Source organism: Oculina patagonica, chromosome 1 (assembly GCF_052425735.1).
Source record: "Oculina patagonica isolate OP01 chromosome 1, crgOcupat, whole genome shotgun sequence".
Taxonomy (NCBI): domain Eukaryota; kingdom Metazoa; phylum Cnidaria; class Anthozoa; order Scleractinia; family Oculinidae; genus Oculina; species Oculina patagonica.
Window position 1 is genome coordinate 31,246,233 of NC_135758.1, and position 18,887 is coordinate 31,265,119.

Genomic DNA, 18,887 nt, shown 5'->3' on the forward strand with positions numbered 1-18,887 from the left:
GAGTGAAACACGATCGCCCCTAAGAACGACTGCGTGGGAGGCTATGTACTGACATGCTTCCCATTCCCATGTTTTGTGTCCGAATCCCAGTCCCAGTTACCTAAATCCCATTTTCCCAGTGAAAATAAACGCAAATCCCAGTTCCCATTTTACCCCTTCAGGACCCTCAACTGAAGTACACTTTCGGCCTAGCGGACCTTGACTGCGAGAATTTCCTCGTTTCGCCATAAATATATACGTGAAGGGGAAAAGCGAGAGCCTGAAAACAGCCGCTCGAAAACCAGGCGAGCTTCTGCCCAGGCTTTTTCATTTTTCGATCCTCGCTCGACGAACTATTAGGAATTAAGTGAAAAGAGCGACTTCTCGTAGTGCACTGCGGGCATTACCTATCACTGAGCCAGTTATTTCCTGTCCCCCATCCCCAACGTCCCGAACCCCTTCTTTGGACCTGTCACTGTTTCTCGAAGTCACATCCCGCCATGCGGAAGGTCACTCAAATTTCAAACTATGTAGCAACAAAGAAAACATTTTCATTCTTTGACTGTAAACCGTAAAGATCGTTTCTACGGGGCCCTTAATATAAATTGCAGTAATAAATTAATAAACGTTTCCTTAGAAATCTTCATCTACGGCGATTTCAACATGTGTCTGTTGGGCGAAAAGAAGACGACGAAAGCAGCAGCGAAAACACTTTAAGAGAAAATCCGCCAGGACTTCGAGTAGTAATTGGACAAAATTATGTACCAAAACTATTTAAACCTGATTGCAAGCTTTTGTGTTACTGCTTCAAATATCTTATCGAAAGAAATCTTTTCTAGCAACACCAAACATCGAAAACAAATTTCGAAGTTCCACTGAATTCCCATGAATCGCTTAAAATGTGAGCTTTTGCCCATAGCTTGCCGTGAACTTTGAATATCATTTTCTCAGACTCTGATAAGAAATTGTTGTACCAGAATTATTTCCACCTTATTGCAAACTTTTTTGTTACTGCTTCAAATATCTTATCAAAAGAAATCTTTTCTAACAACACCAAACATCGAAAACAAATTTCGAAGTTCCGCTGAATTCCACTGAATTGCTCAAGACGAATTTACAAAATGGCTACACGTGAGATTTTGCCTATACCTTGTGAACTTTGAAATTCATTTTCTCAGACTCTGATAAGAAATTGTTGTTGGTGTTATCACGGATAATTACTTACATCTTTACCTTTTATTAAGGGTAGGAAATAACGCAATAGGATTTAAATTATTCTGGTACTTGATTTTTGTCCAACTTTAATAAATATTACTCGACTTCCTAGTGGATTCCTGATTCCGTCTTAATTTGTTTGCCGAAGATTCCCGGAGGAGTTTCCGAAGGGTCCTGAAGTGCTTCCCGAAGGGCATTTACCAGGCTGTACGCAACCGGAACAGTTTTGGCGCCAAAACAGCACAAAGCTTGCCGCGTTTGACAGTGACAATCAAAATGGCCGGAAAGAAGAATCGTAAACGAAAGACGGGATCGAAAAAGAAAGGTTCCAAAGTGAATAAAAACAAAGGAATTGATGTATGCGAAGAAAAGAAACCCAAATTAGATGACGGGTCGGAAGAGCAGGCTGAACAGACAGAGAAACACCAACAACAACCGAATTTGGAAACGACAGTTGCCGATGCAAACAACGACGTTTCCAAAGATCTGCTGCAGACAGAAGAGAGTTTAAAAGAGAATGTAAAAGAAAGAATTGTTGTATGCGAAGAAAAGGAACCCAATCTAGATGACGGGTTGGAAGAGCAGGCTGAACAGTCAGAAAGACAAGAAGAACAACCGAATTTGGAAACGACAGTTGTCGACACGAACAACGACGTTTCTAAAGATTTGCAGCAGACAGAAGAGAGCAAGTACGTTCCACCGTTTACTGGTAAACGGAAGAGGAAATTGCAGAGAGATAGATGCTCACAGTCTATTTCTCCAGATGTGAAAACAACGAGATCAAAACGGCCTTGGAAAGGGAGCAAACAGAATTCTCAACAAGCTCAACAAAACCCTGCTGATCAACAAACCAACGATGAGACAAGTACGAAGGATTCGCCAAAGGTACGTTTACAGTGTTTTACATATGCTTAAGTTTAGGCGTCTGTGCCTTGGTGATGCAAGATGGCCTCAGATTTTTGATCTTTGACTTTCAGTTCCCATGTTGCCAGAGGAAGGGGGGAGGACTCCCTAATAAATGACGGGGTGTTGGACGGAAAATTTCGAAAACACCCCAAAAAGGTACCAGGGTCTCGTTTTGTGGGCATGGGCAAAGTTATTTTCACCCCTAATACATCTATCAATGGCAGAGATTCCAACCCTTTTTGAAGGAAAATAGGGAGTATTTTTAGCGCTGAAGGTGTGCGCCTCTAGGGGGGTCTGGAAGCATGTTCCACCGGGAAATTTTGCAAATTTAGTTTCTCTCAAGTGCCATTTCCGGCATTTTGACATCATTTCTGAGTTATTCTATAAGGTCTTTATTCTTTTCACAAACATTTTGGTACTTTTTTTTACTTTTGCTACACTCAGATCGCAAAAAGTACTAAAAATTAGCAATTTTTCTCTTGTTTTCAGAATTTCATGATAAATCGGGAGAATCTGATATAAATCGGGAGAGCGGGAGGCAACGCATCAAATCGGGAGGGTTGGAATCTCTGCAATGGTTTGCCCCAGGATGGGGGGGGGACAACCCCAGGAGAATTTGACATTTTTTGGAAGTCAGCGTCAAATTCCCCACCCCTGGGCACCTAGTGAATGTCAAATTTTACATATCTCTTCTTAAATTTCTAACCCAGCAAACCATTTTAGATGGCAAAATCCCTACCCTAGGAGAGCTTCACGATGCTAAATTCCCGTGGGTTGCCCCCATCCATCCATCCATTGAAGACTGGATACCAGTTTTAAAGTAAATAATTCAGAAATAAAAGGTATTTGCATAGTTACCATTCCTGTCATTTTTCAGATTCAGAACCTTAAAGGCCCCCAAAAGGTACCCCGACAACTCTAGCGGAGGTCATTTCATTCCCACAACCGTGATGAGTATCTGCCAATAGATCAGTTCAAAGTAATTATCATTATCCCCCTAAAGTGGTTGGATGTTTTAAAACATCCATAAAACAATGACCTCCAATTATAACAAATTTCTGTGTTTGATTTTGGCACTGGATGTTTGATATATTCAAGTTTTTCAAGCACTTTTATCTCAATGTATGTAATGAACCAAACTTTTTGAACCAATGGAGGTTGTATCTTATGTGTGTTTGTGTGAATTTCTATGCAGATGAGTGAGGAGGAAAGAGAGGAGGTAGATGTTGTGGGACTTATAGAAGGAGTGATGACTTGTAGTCAAGAAAATAAAGACGTTGTTGTATTCAGTGCTAGTAAAACAGCAGCAGATGAACGTACAGTAACAACAGATGGCATTTGTTCATCATCACCAGTTGTAACTGTCCAGGAAGAGACATCAGCCATTGTTATGCATGTCATAGATAACATTATTGATGCCATGTACAACTACTTAAACCAGTGTAACTGTGAAGAGATAATATCAGGTTGGAAATTTTTTTTTTTCTTATTTAATATCTGAATATTATTAAATAGGTTCTAAAGTTTGTCTGCAATAACAGGTGCATAGCTTTAACAGTAGTAGTGCAGTTTTGTGAAAATTACTTGTAATCAATTAAATACAAAGAAAGTCAAATAATGTACTGTAAAAATTCAAAAATAAACTCTAGGCATATATTTGCTCAATGTCCCTTAAGTTGGGCTTATTTTTGGAGAGGGCTTATACATATTGGGGTGGGTGTAGGGGCTTAGTTGATGATCTGTAGAGAGTTGGTTGAGAGTCAGCTGATTATTGACCAAGTGTCAGTGGACTAATTGCTGAGTGTCGACCAACTATTAGCTGTCTCTCAACTGAAATATCAGTTGACTTTCATTCGACTATTAGCTGATATATTGACTGACATATTGACGAGACTACCTATAGTAAACATGATCCTTCAATTTCCAAAAATTAATTATTGTAATGAATTTGTCACTGTTTTCCAGAATTTAATAGAGAAGAACTCAAAGAGTCAACTATGGAGGGGATTGATACTCAAATGGATGCAAACATTGATAATGAAATAACTGATAGCAGCAACCAAGATGGTGTCGTAACTGAAGTAGCATCAGAGCCTAGTTTGGAAACTGACACTGTGCCAACAAAGTCAGCATTAAAGAAAATTGCAACTGGAAAGTCTGCCACTAAACACTTGAAGGCTAGTTCTGAATCACAAACAATGGCAATAACAACACTTCAACAACAACAAGAGAATGAAGCAACCACAACACAATCAGTTGAAGGTCATGATGTCAGCTCAGCACAAGAGACTGCTACAATGGAAGGTACTTTAGCAGAATGCAACAGACAAGTACAAGACCCTGTTGGTGAATTATTGCAAAATCACATAAACTTTGAATTGTCTCAGTGTAGCCTTTATCAGAATGAAAATGACAATAGGCTAAAGCAGCAGAGAGAAACTAATAATGAACCTTGCAGTCAAAACTTTACCATAACAAGTATAGATGAATGTGTGTGTGAAGAAGCAGCTGAACCCCAAAACCCTGGAATTGAATGCTCGGCAGTCACTACCCCAGAAGTGAATGTTGCAGTTTTATTCAAGAATGTCATGACATCAATAAAGAAAGAAGTCAAGAAGTTGAGTCCTCCAAAAGTCTGTTGTGAGTGTCTTGATTCAGAAGAGGAATGCCAGGAACAGAAAGCTGGTGATGATTTAGTAGAGGCACACGATCTGATAGCTGAACATACAGGAATGGACCATAAGTCAAACATGGATACACCTGTGTTACAAAAAGAAGCGCCCAATACAGTTGATTCTGACATCTGTTGCTCTGACAATGAAAATTATAGACGTCCAAATGACAGTGATCAAGACCTTGACCAGATGGTCCCTACTAATTGTGAAACCACAACTGTGGTGTTTGTAAGTATCCCCCTGCATTTTTTCCTTGTTTTCTTCAACTGCCTTTTCTCAGAGAGTAGGCACAACATCTGGTAAATTGACCATTTATAGAATAACTTACCAATATTGACATTAATGCTGTAGTCACCAGATAGCAACAGCAGATGAGATGTTGAACTGTTGCACAGACTGCTTCACAAAGAGTAAAGGCCCTATTACATCATGCAGGTTTAAAAGAAACTTAAGTGAAGCATTATTACAAGAATGAAGTGTTTAAAGAGTTCTGTCTTCCAGTGAATATGCCAAAAACTTATCAGTAGGCAACAAAAAGGTTTAACACTTAAGTAGTGACACTTTTTTTTCGGCAGGAAAATCCAGGTGCAGGAGAGTCAACAAGAAAGCGAAAGAGAAAAGAGAGTGATTTGGAAGATAGTGCTAATGCTTGTTCCAAGCCACAATATTCTCCAAAAGTTGGTGAAAGAGAACATAAAGATTATGTGCTTGATGAAAACATGGACGACAACTCAGTTGTTGTAACTGGAACTACCACGGAAATGAATGAATCCTGTCAGGGGTCATCTCAACCTCTCAACACTGCTCAGACATTGGATATTTGCATGGATCAAGAGCCTATTATATCTGGAGAGATAACAATAGACCAAACTGTAACATGTACAAAGTCTACCTGTCAAAACCAGTCTGCTTGCAAACAGATGACACCAGGGAAAACTGAATTGGTTAAAACAGTTGGGGGCAAAACCACAGAGAACCAATCAAGCAAGCTGGAAGCAGGATGCTCTATATTTAGCTTTGATGGTGACATAATGGAGTTTGATTGTTTAATGGACTGTACTGACTCTCAGTTGGTTCATGTTGATGAATTTTCAGATGAAAAGCCACTCCCAGAGTCTCAGAAACACGATGCAAGGTAAACGTTTAAAAGATACAATTTACAGTTCCAGAGGATATCATATCAACCCTATGCCAGTAAGGTCATTGGAAATTCCAAGAGCCGCCTCTTCCTCTTAGGTGGTGGGGCCTTTGCACAAGAGAAAAGGTTGCTCTGGGAACACGTGATTTGATTGGCTAAATTTCAAAAAAGGGAATTTAAAATCTAGCCAATCAAATCAACCATTTTAAAATCCCTTTGTTGTAGGGGAATTTAAAACGGCTAATCTGCACCAACCCTATCCTTTTTCCAACATACCTTTCAGAATCACAGTGGTCTAGATACTTACCAAGTTCAAATACTTTCACAAAGTTCCCATTAACATACCGGTTCATGTATATGATGTATTGATATAAAATTGATCTTGTTATTATATTGCAGACAATTAAACCACAGAGGTGTTGCAGGGAATACATGTAGTACAAATGATGGAAATCAGTGCAGTATGGAAGTACCATCTGACAAAGGAATGATCAAGGGACTTATCAGTGAGCTATCAGGATTGAAGTAAGTTTTGTTGTACCTCTTACAAATTAATGTACCTAGTTTAGGTGAAAGTACTCTTGAGAAGGGATGGTCTTCATAACCAGTTTGTTAATTTACCTGAGGACTGTAGTGACTATAGTCATCTTTAGCCATTACAAAGTGAACAGTATTGGCACATTGTGAAATTTAGGTGATTGTGCAGGAAAGGGGAGATCCAGATGTTCTGAAGGTGTTGCGTGTCAAAGGGGGGAGAATGCAAGTCGGAATGGGCCTGTTCTTGCTTACAGATGGGGGGGGGATGAGTGGTGCCTGGAGTGAGAGTGGGCTTTTCTAATTCAACAAAGGAAGTGCCCTGCAACTGCAAAATGAGCTATCAAATTTACTTTTCCTCTAACCTGCGATCAGGCTTTCTTTTTTTCGCAGCGGAGGGAAGGAGAAAAAAAGGAAAGCCTGATACAATTACTTGTCAAGTCGTCTGCCGCCCCCTTATTAAAATATCTGTCAACGTCGTCGAGAATGTCGACGATGCCATCAGATAAGCGTGATTAGCGCCTTCAAATTATATTTTTACTCTCACGAACATGTGTTTGAATTACCCTTTTGAACGAGCTGATCGGATGGTTTTTAAAATTTGATTTCTGCAAAGGCTGATTTTGTGTAAGGCTCAGGTCAGTCATTTAAAGGTCGTAGTTTTCGTCACTGACACGATCGTCTGGCGTCTTTGGTGGTGTGATGTAATACTCTTTGACACCACTGGTGATAGATCACGCTCTTACTGAATCCCATCGGAAGCACCGCCAAAACATCTTTTCTTTCACAAACTATTCGTCGAATACACTCCCTTTGTTCGTCTTTAAATGTTTTGTGAACAAAACTCTTGAGAGATTTTCTAAAACCTAGAAGAACTCGCTTTCTACTTCATTCCGATCAACCTGCGCTCAACACCCGCCATGATAACAATCATCTACCATTGTTTTTGTCTACGTGCGATAATTTTGGACTGCAAATTAGACTTGAACTCCATTAGCCAATCAGGATAGAGTTTTAATGCTGCCTTTTGTTTTCTGGCCAATCAGAAAAAAGTCCAGATTCTGGACTTTTTACAGACGACTCGACAAGTAATTGTATCAGGCGTTCATTTTTCTGTTGACCCCTCCGCCACGAGAAAAATAACGCCGTATCGCAGGTTACTTTTCCTCATACTTCATTTTAAATGTTGCACAGCAGTTAAGAATCTGGAAATTAATCTATTTTCTTTCTTGTTATGTCAGTAAGTTCATCATGGGGGCATGGAAAGATTTAGAGAACCAGAAGAAGAGGAGACAAGCAAGGTTAAAGTTAGGCAAGGCAAAAAAGTCAAAATAAGGAAAATAGAGTTGATTATGCTGTTTGGTTAATGTTACTTCTTTATACTACAATAATATTATTCTTTTTGTACAGCATATGGGATAAAACAACTGTAAATACCTGTATGTGTAATGGGATTGTTGAAATTTTAACTCCTTGGATATTTGTTTAATTATTGGGTCAGTTTTGGAAGGGAAATGCAGTAGATGTAGAAAGTTTACATGTAAAAGAGTGCATCACTCTTTATCAGTTGTTTCAGGCACAAAACATTTGATATTTGAAAAGTGCAAATGTAAGCTCAAAATATTGACTTTGTATGTTAACTGGTAGTTGTGTTTGTTGCAACTTACTATTGGGGGGATTTTGTTTTGCCACAATTTATTATTGTACTTTTAGATGTAATTGTTTCCCCACATTTCTACTATTTGATGCAATAATTATTAAGAAAGAAGACATTAACTATCGACGACTCCATTAAGACCCCATTAAGGCTCCTCAAGCCCTTTGAGTTTGAAAAATAAAGAAAGCATTTTGCAAAATCTTTATTGAATTTTATTGTAATTAACAATATTGCACAGTTCCAGGAAATATCCATACACACCCCAAGGAAGGTCATTGGCAGGGAGGAAAGTATGAAGCTTATTTGAAAATTCCAGAGGGGTGGGGAAGTGCAAACCAAAAATCTTCTGTGGGAGGGGTATGGAATTTTTTTTTAGAACAACACATTAATGATAAATCAATATCTATTTACAGTAATAATCAATAAAATCCTTAGCTTGCTTTGATTTACCACCCCAGTTGGGTAATAAGTAACATTATTTTCATAATGAAACCTCTTCTGGTAACTCTTTGAGCTTGCATGTTTCAATAGGGAACATGCTGCATCCTGTGATGGCAAAAAGATGACATACCCACTGATCATGAAATTATCTGATCAGGAAGTACAAGAATTGAAAATTTCTCATCTGGGGCTAAAATGTGTATTTGCTAATTAAAACAAATCCCATTTCCTTGACTTATTTGATAAGGGACCAAATTAAACTAAGCATGAGTTAATCAGAGACCACATGTGACTCTCAGGTGTGCTACCTCATTGGTATTTATAAAATGTTTACAGAGCGTTTCACAAAACTTTTGACAAGCGGTTTGCGAAGTTCGTTTGAAACTTCCGAAGTTCGCCGCGAACTTGGGAATTTCATTACGTAGTTGTCAATCAAATTGTGAACTTCGAAACGAAGTTGTGAATTTTACGTGCAGCTAAGTTCTCAAGATGAGAAGTTCGAGTTGCTTTCAAGTACGTCTTCTGTCTATTTTCGATTGAAATGCCACAATAGAAAGAAAATTAATTGTCATAGACTAAAGTCAAAAATGAATGAAACTTCTCGGTGGTAAAAATACGTAAACATTGAACTTACCTTGCGCATTTCCACCTTCGACTGCAGTTCTCCGCTGGTTTTAGTTTCACAAATATTTCTTCGCTCTGCACTCTTTAATACCTCGAATTAATCGGGAGCGGTGATTCTTCCTGCAGCAAATCAACTTGATACATCAGCGATTTTTGCATCGAAAGGTAAGCTTAGTTTCTTTGAAAACATCATATCCACTTGATCCGAAGTGAGACGTTTCAGCTGAAGTCTACTTGTAAATAATTCCGTTCGCTGAGAGTAATTCAAACATTAGCTGCTATGTTTTTCTTCCTTTTTGCCCCTAAACACAGCAATACAATTCGCCAAGTCCGTCAGTACAATCGAAAATAGACGGAAGACTTGGAACTGTCTCGTTGAAAGCAATTCGAACTTCGCAACTTGCGAACTTAGCTGCACGTGAAATTTGCAACTTCGTTTCGAAGTTCGCAATTTGATTGACAACTACGTAATGAAATTCCCAAGTTCGCGGCGAACTTCAGAAGTTTCAAACGAACTTCCCAAACCGCTTGTCAAAAGTTTTGTGAAATGCTCTGTAAAGAATTGCACGTACTATGTTTGGTCAGTTTTGGTAAGAAGAAACACTTTCAAATTGTTAGTGACGCAGAAACACATATACTGCACTCAATACCGTAGGACCGTGATAACCTGACCACCAATGGGCTACCGGTAACTAAATAAATAAAGTGGCCACCTTAATAGTGGGGCTCAAAAATTAGAATTGGGCTTAAAGATTTTTGTTTGGGCCAAACAAAGTAGTCAGTTTGTTGTTTCTTTAAGTAAAGGCACTAGGCTTAGTAACCAGCCGCTGATCAGGAAAATGAGTTCACACTTAACAAAGACTGGACGCAAAAGAGAACAATGGGGTTGTACTGGTGTAGGTCACTAAGTACAGTGTTTTTAAAATATAAGGGCTGTCATTAAGGGCCATAACTTACACCAGTTATGGCTGAGTTCACTTGATGTTACTGATGAAGATGTCAATTGATGTCATGTTACACTTGCATATAGAGTGAAATGCAAGGGACGATAACTTAAATGTAAACGGCTGCTTAAAAACTTAATGACAGCCCTGTAACACAGAGGTTTATGATAACTTTATTTCATATAATTGCATATTTACCTGGCTAACTACTATTTCATAGAAATGGCTAGCCAGTAAGATTTCATTAACAATAATAATAATAATTATAGTTTATATAAGCTCTCTATTGCAGAAACAAGCAGTGTGCTATTCCTCAGAACCACCAGAATCGAACATAAATCATAAGCACTACAAAAATTGTTCCAACAGCTGCATATTTGGCGTAGGAAGAACGGAGATTTAAGTAGGTAGCATCCTTCTTGTATTTTTCAGACTGAAACCTTAGATTTCCTGCCTTGTCATCTAACACTGAAAAAAGGAAGACTGGGGAATGAATTTATTGTTCACTGAGGAAAACAAGCTTAAATAATGTACACAAGTGTAAAAAGCAACTCACTGTTGAACCCTGCGTTATGGTCAACACCCACTTAATATAGACCTGTCACTAGCCTGCGAATACAGCCGCCTCTCATTCGCGTCCCGCAACGAAAAGCGAAACACGAAGAAAGACGTCTGCGATTCACGGCCAGAAATTCCATACTGATGACGTTAACCACTAATTAGATTTCCCACACCACACGCAGTTGGTCTCGCATAATTATATTTTTTGTTTCAGCCGCACATTACTTGCTTGATCACAAACACTTTCAAGGCAGTCAAGGACACATTTAGGGGTCATTTACACCGGACAACTTCATCGCGAAAATTAGAAATCCCTATACGAGTTGCACATTAGTAAAATGTGGAAAAATAAGCTGCGAAATCACTAGATGACATTGTTTTGGAACTTGAGTGCAACTCTCGGAGGTGTTGGGCCGTAAATACCGATACCGCAACGATCATAACAATTCTTCTGAGTTCGTGTTTCTTTCCCCGCTGTTTGTCAAATTAAAATTCTGTTTTTCTATAGCATTTATTCTTTGGTTGTGGATGGTTCAGGTCATTGAGGCTATCTGTATTTCACATTTTTGTTGCTTATTTGTTTTGCCGGCTGCCTTTATGTCAACAATAAAAGTTAGGTGACAAAATTGATCTATTTTTAACAGCCACTGTGGCGCGTCCTTTCTGTACATCTTTGAGGTCGTTCATCTTATTATAAAGCAGTTTTTTTTTGTTTCCCAATTACATATGAATTATAGATATTATAGAAATTCTAAGGTATAGCTTTGGTGTAGTTTCACGATCCTTCCCCCGGTCAACTTTTAGTCCGCAATAACATCTGGTTTTTTATCGTTCGTGTCATGAAGTGTTATATTTCGCATACATTATGTAAATTAACTAGCTGACCAATCAGCGCTCCTGTCCGGATTCTGGACAGATTTACGTCATCAGTATGGAATTTCTGGCCGTGAATCGCAGACGTCTTTCTTCGTGTTTCGCTTTTCGTTGCGGGACGCGAATGAGAAGCGGCTGTATTCGCAGGCTAACCTGTCACTTAATATGTATTTTTTATTTTATTAGTGGTTTTGGTCCCTAGCTCATTACTATTTTCACAGTATTTTCTCCTTTATAGTACACACAGCATAATTACTGGATTGTGATTAGTCAAGAGCAGTACAATTAATCCCAAATTGTACTCCTAGGGGGTACCTATTACTTTTCTTTCCGAAATTGACCCGAAGTCAAGTTCACCGATTGGCCGAGTCAACTCTGAGTCCGAGTCAAGTGACCAAGTCACTGGTCGGCGGTTTGTTCGTTACAAAAATGTCACAAATATTATTATAATGCAAAAATTATGCAAAAGTTGCATTTTATGTAGAGTATTTAAGATATGCTGAGTTGGATTTGGTACTAATGGAAAATAAACCAAATTTTTAAAGTTTATCACTGTAAGTGTGTCACCCTAACCAACAAATGCAAGCGAACAGGAGTGGAGCTAACCGCAAGTGAACAGTTGGAGGTAACTACCAGCGAACAGGCGGTGAAACTAACCGCAAGCGAACAGGAGTGGAGCTAACCGCAAGCGAACAGGAGTGGAGCTAACCGCAAGCAAACAGGAGTGGAGCTAACCGCAAGCGAACAGGAGTGGATCTAAATGCAAGTGAAAAGTAGTGAACTAACCGCAAGCAAACAGTTTTATTTTTTGTTAGCCTGACTGGTGTCCCTTGCAACTCACAGACCTACCTGAAATTTGTTCCCCTCTTTGAAGAACATCATCAATGTTTTGAACCATAATTCGCTGTACATCGTGGAGTTCATCATTTAATCTGTTTAAATTTCTTCTTGTTCTTGAGTCCTGGTAGTTCTTTCTTGCCTTTTGAATGTATGTATCTGAAAAGGCAGCAAGAAGTTACTTACTTTACCATATGGCAGTTATTTTACATTGATAATTAAATTTTTTGAATTTGTAGAAAGCTCCGCTTAATATATTTTTAGTCGTCAAAAAGACTTCTGTCAGTGCTTTACTATTACCCGATTATCAGAATTTCACCTGACTAGACTCTTGAAAGAGCATGAAATGAGGAAATTAAAACTAGTAGTAGATAGATGCTCACCAAATTCAATGAATGAGTAAGGTCTAGTTGCTGTAGCAATTTTGTGACCAAACTCCCTGTGAAACTCAGAGGATAACTCTTCAAGAAAACTAAATGCTGCTCTCTTGGAGAATGTCTTTTCTGTTAATGTCAGGAAACACACACCATTTTCGATAATGTAACTGTTGAGAAAAGGAAAAGAAAAACAGTCACTACCTTGACAATGTCATAGACGTTCAACTCTGCATTTCAATTTAAACTTCTGCAGCAGGGTTTGTACAGGTCATGGAGAATCTGGAAAGTCGTGGAATTTTAGAATTTCATTTTCCAGGCCCGGAAACTCATGGAATTTAAGTAATATTTCAAAAACGAGTGTGAGTGTTTCATCGGGGTTTCCAAACTCGAGAAAACTGATGAAAGATTCTTAGGTAACTTAAACACGACCACATCTCGTGTATAAATAAAAGATGTTATTATTATTATTATTATTAAAGCACAAGGCCGTAGGCCAAGTGCTTTTATTGTTTTCGAGTGTTTGGAAACCCCGATAAAACATGAAGCACAAGTTTTTGAAATAGCTTCTCAATTGGCGCCTAATTGCAAACAAAATATATTATTCACGAAAACTTAATTTTTTAGTAAATAATAAAATTGGTAGATTTCAAGCTCGGTGATAAATAGTGGAGATATTATTCTACATGACACAAGCATGACACATTTAGCTGTCATGATTTTTTCCTAATTAATTAATACTCACTGAAACATCATTGGCCCAGTTTCAATGCTACTTCTTGCTGGTGAGTGGTCTGTGAGTTTTCTGAACAACATCTTGGCTTGTGCTTGGTAGTCCTTGGTGGTCTAAAAGAATATAGATTAAAATGTATTTCAATTTAGTAAATTTCCTTCCAGAAATAACTGGTAACAACGCCTGTGACTATCTCTGAGAGAGTGTGCTGTGAACGTATGCTCCTTTTCTTAGGGCAATAATGATTATTGCCCTAACACTCTCGTTCCCAGAGCCAGCTTCCCCCTTGTCCAGTGGTCACTGAATCGTCTCCAGTCGTCTTTTGAGTTCTTAAGTCTAGGAAGCTGAACATGGAGGGAATCATGGGAAGAAGAGAAGCAAAGAAACAAACACTGAAATCCTCCCTGGGGCAACAACTATTTTAAGTTGTCTCTCGCCTTTCCTTCTTCCCATCATTGCATCTTGCAATATTCACATAAGAGACGACTGGGAATGAATAAGCAGTGGCCAGGAAACTCAATGGCTCTAAACTAGGTATTCCAAAACCGGAACCAGAAAATCCTGGTTCCAGTTCTATTGCAGACCTGCGCCACAGATTGTGGAAGAAATGAACGAGTTTTCAACAGCCAACCAGATTCAGCAGGCTTTCAGACTAGCCCATCTTGAGGTTTCAATAAAATAAATATTAAAGTGATAAATGATCATCGCAGTGAATTTCCAATATAAGCAATTGGAATAAAGAAGCCTGAAAAAAATTCAGGGCTTCAACGGGATTCGAACCCGTGACCTCCGCGATACCGGTGCAATGCTCTACCAACTGAGCTATTGAAGCCACACATTGGGAGCAAGGTCAATTGTGAGTTCATATTTTACCCGTGAGAGGAGTGAAATGATGTAATGTATATGAAATAATTCATATATGAACTGCGGATGGATATGAAAGTGATAAATGATCATCGCAGTGAATTTCCACTGCGATGATCATTTATCACTTTCATATCCATCCGCAGTTCATATATCAATTATTTCATATACATTACATCAAAATAAATATTGTTTATATCCTGTAACCCAAAGGCCTTTTTTGACTGGATGAGAATGTATCATCCATTTACCTCAAACCATTATAACTCCCTGGGCAAAGAAACAAACACTGAAATCCTCCCTGGGGCAACAACTACTTGAACTTTACTTTTAGACTGCCACATGAGCATGCCGCCTTGACCTTGAGAAAAATTTGAGAGCAAATCCAGTTTTAAAACTTGAATCATGTTGAGTACAATTGGAAACAGCGCATTTCTCTTAGTTTTGGGTTGTTACCAAATGCTGTATGACTAGTAACCTGAATTCTAGCTATCTTTATTGGTCGCTTTTTTCTGAGAAACACTTGCCCCATGGACACAGAAAGTTCCTTCTGTGTTTGAATGTCTCAGAGAAACTAATTTCAGTTGTTTATAAATGCTTTGTGGCAACCAGATGCTAGCCCAGCAGAATCGAACAGTTCAACCTCTCTCCACTCGTCAAAACTCAACTTATTTGACTTTTTTTGGACAGACAGTGAGTCAGACAGACAGAAAGACAGACAGACAGACAGGCACGTCTGTCTCTAAAATTGCTTATAGTTATAAAGACTTCAATAGTAAATATTTAGAATAGATTTAAATGGAAAAAATGTAAACAAATATCCTGGGAAAAGTGTAAATATTAAATGTTTTATAAGCTTAAGCTTACTTTCATGTACAGTAGCCAGAAAATATCTATTGAAATTATGTGGAAGCCAGTCTCAAACTGTATTAAGATTCATTGAAACAGCTGAATGTTGTTACGAAAGCAGTAAATACCCAGAGGTATTTTAAGGCAATTACGGAACGATAGTTGAAACATAATGTTTAGAGAACACTGACAGCACAGATTATAAAAGAGAGAGTTAGCGATCAGTAACATGGCATACATACATCCTGATCACTTTGCATAGAGGCTGCTAGTGGTAAGCCGTCAATAACACGGCCTATCATTGTCATTACAACCATCCTGATCAAATAATGTCCTTCTGCTTGCTGAAATAAAATGAAAAGGCCAAAAAACCAGTAGATAGTAGCTAGTTTCTGCAACTTGTACACTTTTTTTTAGTACACGTGGATTGCGCTTGCGTATTACGCTGTTTTGAATGACCGCTGAGTTACTTGCAGGCGCGCACTCAAAATGGACGTTCTTTTGGCGGGTTTGATTTTTCTAAATTTAGGTTGCTTTCTTATAATTATGTTGTACATAATGGAGAGTTATATCCCAGAGTGGCTTTATGACTTGTTTGAATGGGGTAAAACTAAGCATGACTCAAAACAAGCCAAATGGACTCAGTATCTTCATGTCCCCAACAGGTGAGGAAACTTCTGGGTCAGAGGTGACGTGTATCAGAGCTGAGATTGCAGAAGCTAAATATAGCAAGTAATGACAACGTCATTATTGTTGTTCATAACTTTTGGACGTGAACAAAGATTTATGTAAACGATCACACGATATGAACGTTGAAAAATGTTTTTAATACTGATCTTAAAATGAAAGCAGGAGAGGTTTTTTTGCAGGGGGTGGGTGGGTAAGGTGTTGGAAGAGGATGGTCTTAAAGATTTTTTGAACTTTTTCGTTCTGCCTTAAGCTTGTCCCTGCCCCTCCTTGGTTGGAATGCAGTGTCCTTGAAGATGCAGGCCTAATGCACTTGGAAAACTCTGCCCTCCCAGTTCCCTGCCTTTCACTGACGAAATGCAACAGTGCCAGGGGATGAGCCCTGGGGCTACTCGAAAAAAATTTATGCAGGGTGGCTCCATCCTGCGGACTAACCTTCAATATGCCATTGTCAACAGAAACCTTCATTGATAGGAAAATGGTACCCCTAAGTTCACATACCTTCAGAACGGATACTAATTTTTTTTCTTAATTTTTCACTTGAATACTTAAATAAATCGACCATTTGGTGGATCTGTTTGAGTTATTTTTAAAGATCCTTTAATAAAGGAAATGACAGTTTTCCCTACCTTTTGTATACTTCAACTTGTGAAATCCCTAACAATTTATTTATCTACAGCATGAAAAAGGTACCCTTTTTGGGTGCAACGTCCCTATTTAGTCCGCTATAGGGAGAACCCCCCAGGGGGAGAGGACGAGGCAGCTTTTAGTCAGATATTGGTTGCCAATTTGGTCTGAAATATTACTGCAAGGAGCCTAACCGTGTGACAATCTTAATTTTTTTCACATTCTTTATCGCAGAATAATAAACTGTAGACTGAAAACATTGTGTTAAACAAGTGTTGGTATAAATGAGGCAACAAAAGTTATCAGAGTGTAATGTAACTGATTTGTGCTGTGTATGTATATTTTTCAGCTGGTTCACTCATTTCTATGTTGTTGGAAGTTCTCTGTCATGTGCTCTCCTGTTGATGCTCATAAACCACTGTTTCTTCAATAACACCTCAATCACAGATAGTTTTGCTCAGCTCCTGGACCTGAACTACACTCCTCGTGTTGACTGCTTTACTGTTCTTGTATCTCTGCTTCTTCTGCTGGCACAGGCTGGTCGCAGATTGTTTGAGTGTTTGTTTATCAGTGTGTTCACAGGCAGGATTCACATCTCACATTACTTAGTGGGTATATTCTTCTATGTGTTTGACGCAACTGCCATGGCTGCATCATTTCTCAGAGTAGAGAAAATAGACAAAGGTGAGTATAACAGTTATTCTTAATCTTCTTGGGAAGGAAGGTTTAAAACAAAATGGTTGAAACCAGGAACCCCCCCCCCCCAAGTTATTTGAACTCCATGTGAAAAAAGAAAGCTAAATATATCAGCAATCATTTTTGTCATGCAATCAAAAGAATTCTAGACGGTCAAATGTTCAGGAAAACAGCTTCTTAGAAATAACACCAGATGAAAAACTTGCCAGATTCTTCCAAGAAAATCAATGTAAAATATTTGAAAAGTAAGAGAAATCTGATACTCAACTCACTCATTTTGTTTTCGTCTTTCCTAGACTGGTGTAGTTCATGCATACATTCTTTGAATGCCTTCAGGTGGTACCAGTGTTTTGGAGTGGTAGTGCTCTTATGGGCAAGCTGGCATCAGTGGAACTGTCATAATATCCTGGCAAAGTTGCGACACTCTGCAAATGAACAAACCATCAAAGTGTACAGAATTCCTTATGGAGACTGGTTTCAGTATGTTTCCAGCCCTCATTACTTGGCAGAAATCCTGATTTACATTTCATTCTTTCTAATACAAAAGGGCCAAAACATCTATATTGGTCTGATTCTTCTATTCACCATTCAGAATCTTTCACTTGGAGCCACAGTTACACAAAAATGGTACAACAAGAAATTCAAGGAGTACCCCCAAAATCGTTACAGGATATTTCCTTTTCTATACTAGCTAGTGGCTGAAGTTACTGTTTCAGGTCTGATCAAATGAGCAACTTGATTTTGAACAAATTTACTGCATTAACTGCTGCAACTGCCAGTTGAAATATAACTAAATGGTGGTGCAAGAGCGAAAAGTAGGCTTATTATAATAATTATTATTACCGGTGTACCGATAATTTATAAAAAAAAATCTTTAGTGGTCAGGGATGTGTACAATATTCACAAAAGTAATATGTAGCATAATGTATTCTTGTTCAGTATTTAAGTGGAATACTGATTCTTTGAACCCACGATTTCTTGAACCTCCTGGTAACCAAAGCACTAGAAACATTTTGACATTCAATGAAGAATTTTTATTTATTTATTTATTTACATTTCTTTATAGACTGTAAAATCATCAGCTTGATACTAGTAATTACAGTTCTAATAAAAATTAATACAAAATATACTAATTAATAAAAATTGAAGAACTAAATCCATTAAACTAATCCTGTTTTCCATGAATGCCGTGTCTAACTTTGCTTTTAAATTGATTAAAGGATTTTATCATCCTGAGATTGCAGGGTAGGCTGTTTCAGAGAGTTGCACCACTGTAAATAAAGCTATTTTTCATAAAGTTAGTTCGTGGATGAGGTACAACCAGTTTGTTTTCGGAATCCCTGTGTTTCATGGTTGAAAACAGATGCAAAAAGTATCACAGTAATCACAGCCATGTATGGAAATGGAAGTGTTGAAGTTAAGTGTTGGTAGTTGAGGGAATATTGTCAGTGTGCAAAGAAGAGTGGTTTTCACTTGTACTGAGAGTTGAAAGAAATTCCCATTTGCTTTGGTTTTGAATCACTACCTTTAGTGATTGGTTTAAAAAACTCATGCCACTTTCTCAGTCAATCAGAAGTAAAACCAAAAACATTTGTGACTCGCTCACACTCGTTCACTGGGCTAGAAAATGACTGGCTGGAGTATGGCTGATATCCAATGGCCACAAAGCAAAT

General features: G+C 38.3%; 4 protein-coding genes across 5 annotated transcripts in view; 3 read left to right on the forward strand and 1 right to left on the reverse strand.

Moving 5' to 3' along the window:
- Positions 1-18,887, forward strand: part of LOC144664105 (uncharacterized) — a 108,367-nt gene that overhangs the window by 48,068 nt on the left and 41,412 nt on the right. The window lies entirely within an intron of this gene.
- LOC144663943 (uncharacterized) lies at positions 1,376-7,827 on the forward strand. Of its 2 annotated transcripts, XM_078525055.1 has the most exons (7): positions 1,376-2,079; positions 3,296-3,566; positions 4,066-4,222; positions 4,253-5,003; positions 5,351-5,910; positions 6,313-6,438; positions 7,689-7,827. In XM_078525055.1, the coding sequence occupies exons 1-7, from the start codon at positions 1,471-1,473 to the stop codon at positions 7,780-7,782; spliced, it is 2,568 nt and encodes an 855-aa protein (XP_078381181.1). In that variant the 5' UTR covers positions 1,376-1,470; the 3' UTR covers positions 7,783-7,827. The 2 variants fall into 2 exon arrangements, with proteins under 2 accessions (XP_078381181.1, XP_078381173.1); XM_078525047.1 differs by having other exon boundaries at positions 4,066-5,003.
- LOC144663972 (vesicle-trafficking protein SEC22b-like) lies at positions 8,292-15,626 on the reverse strand. The gene is made up of 5 exons (XM_078525071.1): positions 15,447-15,626; positions 13,504-13,604; positions 12,768-12,928; positions 12,397-12,543; positions 8,292-10,581 (listed from the first exon to the last, which is right to left on the reverse strand). Exons 1-5 carry the CDS (start codon positions 15,519-15,521, stop codon positions 10,427-10,429), a joined length of 639 nt encoding a protein of 212 aa, XP_078381197.1. The 5' UTR covers positions 15,522-15,626; the 3' UTR covers positions 8,292-10,426.
- Positions 15,672-18,388, forward strand: LOC144663960 (polyprenal reductase-like). The gene is made up of 3 exons (XM_078525062.1): positions 15,672-15,869; positions 16,868-17,202; positions 17,511-18,388. The coding sequence occupies exons 1-3, from the start codon at positions 15,694-15,696 to the stop codon at positions 17,903-17,905; spliced, it is 906 nt and encodes a 301-aa protein (XP_078381188.1). The 5' UTR covers positions 15,672-15,693; the 3' UTR covers positions 17,906-18,388.